General features: G+C 38.0%; 1 protein-coding gene across 1 annotated transcript; it reads right to left on the bottom strand.

Annotated features, from left to right (window-relative positions):
• Positions 1-4,103: 4,103 nt before the first annotated feature.
• CHRM5 (cholinergic receptor muscarinic 5) lies at positions 4,104-6,132 on the bottom strand. Its single transcript, XM_019520005.1, has one exon. It carries the CDS (start codon positions 6,130-6,132, stop codon positions 4,540-4,542), a length of 1,593 nt encoding a protein of 530 aa, XP_019375550.1. The 3' UTR covers positions 4,104-4,539.
• Between the last annotated feature and the right edge of the window lie 3,350 nt (positions 6,133-9,482).

Raw genomic sequence — 9,482 nt, 5'->3', positions numbered from 1 at the left:
TTTTTACTGTTGGGGTGCACGAATATAAATATACATATATTGGGGGTGCATGCTCAAAACTTTGTTACTGATAGGGGTGCGCAATCAAAAAAGTTTGGAGACCACTGACATATTGAACAAGCCAGTGGATTTGTCTTCTAAAGTTTAGAGAGCTTTCATCCAGGATGCCTGAAAACTTAGATCCAGATTTAGATTATATAAATCTCTAAACTTTGGGGAGGTGTTTTGAGTTTAAGTGTTGGCTTGGCCTATCACATAAACATGATGCTTTCAAAAAATTCAAATGAAAATAAAGATTCCAGTTCAAATACTGGACAAATCTAGGCATATCTGAATGAAGGCTTTTGATTCAACATTACTTCCTTACAATTACAGCACTCAATTTTGTACTCAGTTTTTTTCTAGGTACACTAGCACTTTCCAGCATTACATGAGATTCTTTAATTATTATAAATGAATTTTCATTTTTCTAAATTAAAGCATTTACTATGTCTCAGTGAGGATTTGATTATTTTCCTTTGAACAGGCAGAAACTTTTATCAAGTATGATTGTCCTTAGAATTATTGTGTGTTTGCCTTAGAATGATAGAAAATAGGGCTCCATGCCCTGTTCAAGACAGGATCATCTGTGTCTAAATTATACCAGACAAATGTTTTTGTAACTTGCATTTAAAAACTTCCAGTGAGAGATATTCCCAAACTTGTCTGAGTAATCTGTTCCTGTATTTTTACCACACTAAAGTTGAGAAAGTTTTTTCCAGTATTCATTTAAAAATGTTACGTACCAAGAGTAGGTATGAAGAGACAATACAATTTTTCTGGGAAGTGTACAGTGTGAATTATAAAGTGATTTGATTAGATTATATTAAAAGTAGATATGTACTCAGTGTTCACATCTAGAATGGGATCTGAATCTAAAATTTCTCAAGCTTTAGGTACTCAAGATTCTGGTTTGAAATAAATATTCACAACAGGGTCCAGTAGAAAATGTCCCTTAAATTCACAGCATTCCCATCCAGGTCTCAGTTTGAGGAACAAAAATGACCTTATGGAAATTTTTAAAATAAAAAATAGAGATTGAACTCTCTTTTAATTTTTTTTAAACCAGCGTACAGAATTGGATACCATGGGTATGATTCTTTATTAAATACTTTAAACTGACTTAAAATGTTAATTCAACTATAATTTTCCTTCAAATTCGATGGATTAGGTAAAACAATTTCTTTAGAAGTCTTTTGTTTTCTTCATTATTCATTTCAATAGAATTTTTTCTGTAAAAGAGGGCTCTTAGAGTTCTGTCAAGTCCTTATTCTGTCTATGTGAAGGACTATGTGTCCTCAATATATAGTGCAAGAATCATGAATATCTTTCAAAGTTTGGATCTACTTATAGAAAGGAGAATGACAGAAGAAGAATCTTTTAAAAAAATGTTGGGGAGAACTGAGACTGAGAACACATGGAAAGAGAGAGGAACATGAGTTAATTCATTTTGAAGACGAATTATCTATACAAAAATATGAGTTTGTGTTGAGACTGTGGAAAATATAGGAAGATTTAATTAAACAAAAACCAGGAGGAGGAGGAAGAGAGACCTTTTTACAAGATCCACAATCCATGATCAGTAATCAAAATGAAAGGATGTGTAAATGTTTGTTAAAAGACCAGAAGTACACATAATGAGTTTGTTTTATACTGTAAAAGTACACAACACGTTTTAAAAGGATTTTTACAGATCTTGAAAACAAGATATAATTAACTACCAAATTTGTTTTGTTGAAGCTCATTTCAATTATTTTTTGTTGAAGCTAAAGTAATCATACACCATATCAGGAAAGCAGTAAACAGCCTATATTTGTTTTATATAATTCCAGATATTTACAATGTACCCCAAGGTTTGGCAGTGCAATGCCTCAGGTGCTAGCAGCATAGATTGAGCACATATTTCACAATTACATTAAACTGATATTGTTGCATCCATCACTGTGTAATCTTAAACATTTACTCAGTACAGAGTCCATAAACATTTACAAAAACACTCTTGTTCAACAGAAGCCAAAAACTGGCAACAAAAAGATCCCATTTAATTCCAGGAGTAAAAGTTGGGTTGGGATGGTGCAGTTGCTAAGGTACACACGTGACAGCCCAGAGATCACACGTTCAAAGCCATAGCAGAAGTGCTTACAGCATGGCCTGTCAGATTCCAACAAAACTGCAAATTCTGCTAAATACCTTGTCACAAGGGCATGAAGAAAGGAGTAAAAGTCAATGCTTTACTTTAGCAACAACATTGCAGTTAGCAGGAACTTTACAACCTTATAAATGTTGCCTTTACTATAGCTTGTGTCACAGAAGTGTACATTAATTTTGCACTGAATCAAACATACTATTTATGGTGTTTGATCCAATGCAAATTAAAAAGAACCCATTATAATAGTCAACTTGGACACGCTCACTATAGACAAAAAACCCCTCTGAATAATGACACAGGAAAATCAATAAACGGGTCTATATAAAACCCCATAATTTCTGTTAATAATCATATGCACCAAAAATAACAGGCACAATACAACGTTTTTCAAAATCAGTTATGTTGTATTCATATTTTTTCACATTACTGCTAGTCTTCCATTAACACTTATTTCCCTTCTGAAATATTAAGTATTTTTCAAATTAATAACTTGCAAAGAAGTCATTGACATGAATTGTCTGGTTGTGGAGAAACATTTTCATGGTAACAACCTTTAATGAAATGATATAGAGATTCCATTGAAAACAATGATGAATTCAGGAAGATTGCCATGAAATCTGCTGCATTATCAACAGTTCAAGTATTTCATGACCACTGCATTGTCATGCTAAGGTATATTGTACTTGTAATAAGGAGATGGGCCTGAACCTAATCTCTGGAGCTAAACACCTCTGAATTTTGATAAAAGCTACAGCTTGATCTGAACTCTATGTCTTGAGCTCACCTCTAGTACTGTATTCATAATTCTTCTTTTTTAATCTGTTCATAAGCATTTATTTTCAGACTTTTTATATCTATAACTTCTGTTACCTTTTGCTTTGTTTTCTCCTGGTCTTTTCGTGCTTTTGGACCCTTGACTTTCTTTCACCACTGTGGGCCAGATCATCAGCTGCACTCTAGCATTTTTTTCCTGCAAGGCAGCTCTCAAGATCATGAATGCAGGCTGCTGAGTGTTCTTCCCTGCATAACAGAATCCTCTATTACATAATGCCTTTTCTGCCATTTGGCAGAAAGGGCATTATGGGGGTATCTGTAGATCCCTGAAAACCTTGGCTGCTCCTTAGGTTTTACTCAATTTATTCCAGGGATCTGAATGCACAGCCCAACACAGGTTTAAAGTCCTTTTTTTCTTCAACCCCCAACTGTGCTGCAAATGCAGTTTGACAGGACCAGAAGATCTAGCCCAACAAGAACTTTTAAGTCCAAACCAATTAATGAGATATTTGTAAAGCTCTTTGAAGATAAAAAGTACTGTATAAGTGGCTAAGTGTTAATATTATTATAGAAAAAAAATCAACTTGATTCTTTAGAAGTCCTGTTTTCATCTTCTAGTGATACCAACTTTTTCAGTATGTTTAATATATAAGTGAATCTGTGTGATATCAGTAGGTATATTTTCCTGTGTTCTGTGTATTACTAAACTAAAGGTTACTTTTAGGGCAATAAAAATATTAAAGAAGTTTTAAAACTTTTTCTTATAAGCTATACATCAGAGAGTAAAGAAATCTATTATGTAGTGTAGTAAATTCAGTTTTGTACCATCCATTCTCACCGTCATATTGACTTATTTTTTAAACAATATTTTTCTAGAATACTTGAGATGTGAAGAATCACTTCAGAAATATCTGCTATCACCCTTGTTTAAAGGTGATACTGATTTGTGTGAGAACAATGCTACTGACTTTGGGTTCTTAATGTACACATACATTAATCTCCCATAAACCCTCCTCCCATCCAAAAACATGTTATTCTAAAGGAGGTTTGTCCATTTGATCTCTTCAACTCTTTATTGCTGGGGACTACTGTTTGTGCCTTTACTTAGTCCCTACTCTATTCAATCAGGTTGTGGACTAGTCTCACAGGGGAAATGGTGCAAGCTGCATTGCATGGGACATTTAAAACTAGAAGAGACAAGACTGTTGAAAATATACAGGAAAGAATAATTTTGCACTGCAAGTAGATGGACTGGATGACTTAACAGGTGTAATCCATCTCTCACACAGTAAGTTTGCCATTTCCTGCATGAAAGGAAGAACAGGAGGCCTGCTAAAGTACTAACAGGAATGCAGGTCCACTAAGTGACCACAGACACTCATTGTGGTTCACAGCAGCTGCTGCTGCCCTGCTCCTGAACCCAAGCATATCAGTATCATGCAACATTTTTACCTTTTTTTGTGCTGAATTTTTTGTGTCCGGCACATGGAAAGGAACAACTCTGAAAAGAAAGAACTGCAGCCAATTTACAATGCCTAGTCAATGTACACTGTTTTCCCCTCATGATATAAGAACATTCATGGCAGTTTGGTATTCCCTTGCCAATATAATTTCTCTTCCACTTTTTTCTTTTTCCACTGACAGAAAAGCAGCATCTTAAAAGTTTTCCTGAAAGTTTTGTTACAGAGAGCATAACAGATGGGGTTAACAGTGCTATTGACGTAGCACAGCCAATAACCAAGGTGCCACAGTGTTACTGGGATGCAATCAGAGCAGAAGGTAGAAACCAAAACCATTATGTTGTAGGGAGTCCAAGTGAGGATAAATGCCAGAAGAATAGCACTTAAAGTCTGGGCTGCTTTGCGTTCTTTTATCAGGACCATTCTTTTCCTTTTTGTGATTTGGTTACTTATATTTGGATCCATGCTTTTGATGGAAGGATCTTTTGACAAAGCAGCAGAACAGGGAGTTATTTTTACTTTTCGGCAACCGCTATTTGTTTCTTGGGTGCCATCAGCCTTAACCACCAAGCGGAATTTGTAGGCCACACATTTTTTACTTTTTTGCATATGGCCTTTGGCTGGAGATAAAAAGTATTTCTGGGTTTCAAAATCATTTTCCTCAGGCTGGTCTTTGATAAAATCTTCTTTATTCTCTTGCTCATTAAATTCTTCTTCCTTATCTTTCACTGGGCCTTTGTAAGTTACTTGAAAAACGGAATCAGTGGCATGTTTGTCCTCCTCTTCTGAGGATGCATAGCTACTGCAGGTTGTTAGCTGGTCTGCCTTAGACCAGTCATTACAAGAACTTGGTGTCTGAGAAGCTTTCACTGTGGCTGAAGTGCTCCGACTAGATGAAGACCATGAAGCCTGACACCTTTCCCTTTTGGCTAAATTCTGTTGCTTGCAACTAAAGCAGGACTTTAGAAGAGTTTTCTGGGGCGTTATCATCTCAAGCTCTGCTATAGAATCAGACCCTTGAAGTTCAGCAAGGTCCTTGGTACGTTTCTCAGTTTCTTTATAAATACGGCAATATAAAATAGTCATCACTGACACTGGGATGTAGAAAGCAGCAATTGCAGTACCAAAGGTGATAATAGGTTCATACAAAAACTGGATCTGGCATTCTTCAGGTGGGACTGTTCGCTCCCCCACAAAATACTGCCAACATAAGATTGCAGGTGCCCACAAAATAAAGGAAATTAACCAAGCTAGACCAATCATGATGCCAGCCCTTTTGGGTGTACGCTTAGCTCTGTAGGTTAAAGGCCTTGTGATAGAAAAGTATCGATCAAAGCTGATAACCAGCAGATTCATTACTGAGGCATTACTAGCTACATAGTCCAGTGCTAGCCACAGGTCACATGCCAGACTTCCAAGAGACCAATGACCTATTAGTATATAAGATGTGTAAAGATTCATAGAAAATATTCCAATGATGAGGTCTGCACAAGCAAGGCTGAGTAAGTAGTAATTGTTAACAGTTTTCAGCTGACTGTTGACTTTGAAGGATATCATTACAAGAATGTTTCCCACTATAGTTATTAGGCTTACAATTGCTGTAACAGTAGCAATTGTAATGACTTCCCAAAGGCTATGCCTTTCCAATTGTTTGTGGTTAATGGAAGTACTGTTTATAACAGTAGAATTGCTGTATAGATTTACTTCCATTCTTGTTCTTGGTATATTATCATCAGGATATTAACACTGTTACAGACTATTTTTTGTATTTGATAGGAGATTTTGAAGACACCTGTAAAAATTAAAGGGGAGGGGGAGGGGAGGGAGAGAAAGAGAAAGAGAGAACAGCTTATTAAATTGCACTGGCTTTCATTAGAGGTAATGAAAAAAAATTGTAAAAAGATCCTATCAGATTATTTTAATTCTTTCTTTGCAGTCTGATTTCTGTTCCTCCTGTCGTACACATACATTAAACATACATTTTAGGGAAATGTACTTTGATAACATGTAGGATTTGTGATATTTCTAAATACCACCAAAATGACTATTGTTTCTTAAGACATTCAGTCGTGTTTACTCATGTCTTGAATACTAAAGAGGCATGTCTACACAAGATGTTTACTGCAGTTTACTAATTAGTTCCACAGTTAGTATCTTGGCTTCTACATCAGTGGTCTCCAAAGTGGGGTATGTGCACCCCAGGGGGTGTACAAGACGATCCATTGGGGTGCGCGAAGAAAATATTAGAACTCGTATTTTTATTTATTTTTTATCTAAAAAAATAAGAAAGAAATTAAGCGTTACTAATATTTAATATTGACACTGGCACCTTCACTCAGTCTGCATGTCAGACAGTCACATGTCATGTACGGTACATGAGGTATCCTGAGGGAAGAAGCGTTCATTCGCTTTCAGTGTATTGCAATGTATCACAGTTTACGTGTGCCTGGTTAAGTGGATTTACGAATTATATATATAGTTTTAACTAAACTAACCCTCCCAAAATGGACAAGTGGATTATAAAGATTCCCGCAAAGAAACCGTGGATTGAAGATAATACTAATAATGCAAGCACAAGCGAACAGCAAGAAAATGGCAGAGATGACACTTCTCCTACTCCTAGTATACAACAGGCTGTGGTCCCAGGCTCATGTGTAAATGTGGATCCCAGAAGCAATATATTTTGGCATGATATATGCCAGAGTTTATCACTTCACATTAATATGCATGTATAGATGCTCTGAAAGGCATGTTCTTAATCACATGTTCAGTACAGGTGCATTTACATGTTCTTTTGAGGATATGTAGCTGCTGCAACAGGTATTGACATACAACACATGTTCTTAATCACATGCTCTTACCCACCCGACATTAAGCTTCACAAAGCCTGAGACAGTGTTCCATGAAATCCCTTTTAGAAGTTAGTGTCATAGTCACTTCAGTTCTTGCCTCTTCTTCCTTATAGCTAACTGCAGCTCTTCAAAAAGAGCAGGGGAGGGATAATACAAAACACCTTGAGTTGGAATAGTGGTTGCAAAGATGGACTACCCAGCAGCATTGCACACTGGCACTCGTCTGGGTGTTTCCAACCTATCCACACTTCATCCGGCTACAGTTCAGATATTGAAGTTTTATGCAGGTAGACTTTTCCACAACAAATAAACAACTAGTACTAGCAGAGATGGGGCATACAGCAATCACTGCAAAAATATATAGTGAAACATCAGACATCACTGTGTCTTCTATTGTTACCATCCCTGTTTCTAGCTAAAATACACATTTTCAAGCAGGGCTGCATGTACAGGTTCCATGAAAAATAAAGTACCTTCTAAGGAAAACTAATCTGTGAATATTGTTGAAATGAAGCTAATATTTGCATTACTTTGAAGAATATATTACCAATAAGGCAAATACTGAATGAGCAAAACCTGAGATGTTGTCAGAGTCTATTTTTTGAGGAGATAGCAAGTAAAAATATGACAACTGTCTTTTAAAACTTTTATGTAGTTTAGATATAAAACTACTTGACTCACATTTAATCCCAGAGTAAAACTTGTAGTAATGGTATTACTTCACATGCTAAATATCACTTATTTTTAGGACAATAGTGAATCTGTTCTAGGTTTGTGCTTTATTTTTGATTATAGAGGATAAGTCCTTAAAAATCCTAACCTTGCAAAGAACTGAAGAGGCTAGTAGGAAACAAATGTGTGTCTGTACTGAAAATAGAAAATGCTGCAGTCAGTGTACAGGTATATATAAAAAGCAAATGCTGCAATATGCGTGTGCATGTGTAAAACTGAAAACTAGTTACTGTAGGTACATATGAAAAAGAATAAATGCCGCAGTTAATGTGTGCATATAAAAAGAAAATGCTGCAGTCCGTGTGTACATGTGTTCTTTAAAACAGAAAGTTTACTACAGTCAGTTTTTGTGTGAATATGCATGTTATATATAGGGGTATGGATATCTATACATACATAAACTTCCACCCTTCTGTGGTCTGGAATCATTCAAATTCATGGGGATATTCAAACATTGAAATAATCTCTAAGTGGAAATGAATTAAGCCTGCTGTGTTTAGTGTCAGAATCACCTCTCCTTACTCTCTGGCCCTTGCGAAGAGCAAAAGTGCAATGAGGCTGAAGTGAGTCTTCTCACCTTAATACCATGTATTATTCTTCTCCGATCTTATCCAACTACCATATTTACTCAAATACAAGATGAGATTTTCCGCCAGACACCATGGCTAGGGTCAGAAGTTACACAGTTTAACTGATCAGAAACTGGTTTATACCTATAACAGAACATAAATTTCATAAACCAGCATAAAGCAACATAAACCAGTTTCAAAATGACCAAAACTGGTTTAAGATAACCCTGGTTGAATGTAGTATCACACTTAACTGATTTGGGTCAAACCAGTTTATGCAACTTCTGTCCCAGACCCCTTCCTGGTTTAAGTTAAACCAGAGTCCTCCACCATCCCAGTCCTGGGCTGGGCTGTTTGCTCCAGAGAGCTGGGCTGGCTCTGCCCTTCTGCTCTCTAGCCTGAGCAGGGGCTGGGACCTAGCCAGATGCATGGCTCACTGAGGTCAGGGGAGCAGGGTAGGGGTTTATTCCTCCTCTCCCCTGGCGGGGGACTGTGGCCCCTGTTAGCCATTCCCTCCCTCCCCACTCTAGTGGCAGGAGGGGGAGCATGGCCAGAGGCAGCAGGCATGGCCCCCACCATCTACCTGCCTTGCCAGCATCTGGGGCTGCAGGGCTGAGCCGAGGGCCTGCAAGTGCTGCTAAGGGCGGAGGAAGAGGGGCCAACCCTGCTGGGTGGCCGGGGCTGGGCCCTTCCCGGAGGGCTGCAGCTCAGGCTGGGGTTGTTGGGGCTGTATGGCTCCCCATGCCCAATCTGGGCAGGGCCGTCATGGAGTCCCAGCCAGCTGGGAAGGGCCCTGCGGGGCCAGCCCATGGGGGCAGGGCCCTTCCCCGGCTGCTGCAGCTGCATGACAGCCCAGCCTGGCAGTATGGGCGGGGGCTGGCTGGAGAGTGGGTTTCCTGGGTCAGCT

Source organism: Gavialis gangeticus, unplaced genomic scaffold (genome assembly GCF_001723915.1).
Source record: "Gavialis gangeticus isolate Ggan-Ray unplaced genomic scaffold, GavGan_comp1, whole genome shotgun sequence".
Classification (NCBI taxonomy): Eukaryota; Metazoa; Chordata; order Crocodylia; family Gavialidae; genus Gavialis; species Gavialis gangeticus.
The sequence above is the reverse complement of the archived record's forward strand: the minus strand, read 5'-3'. Positions and strand labels throughout refer to the sequence as shown.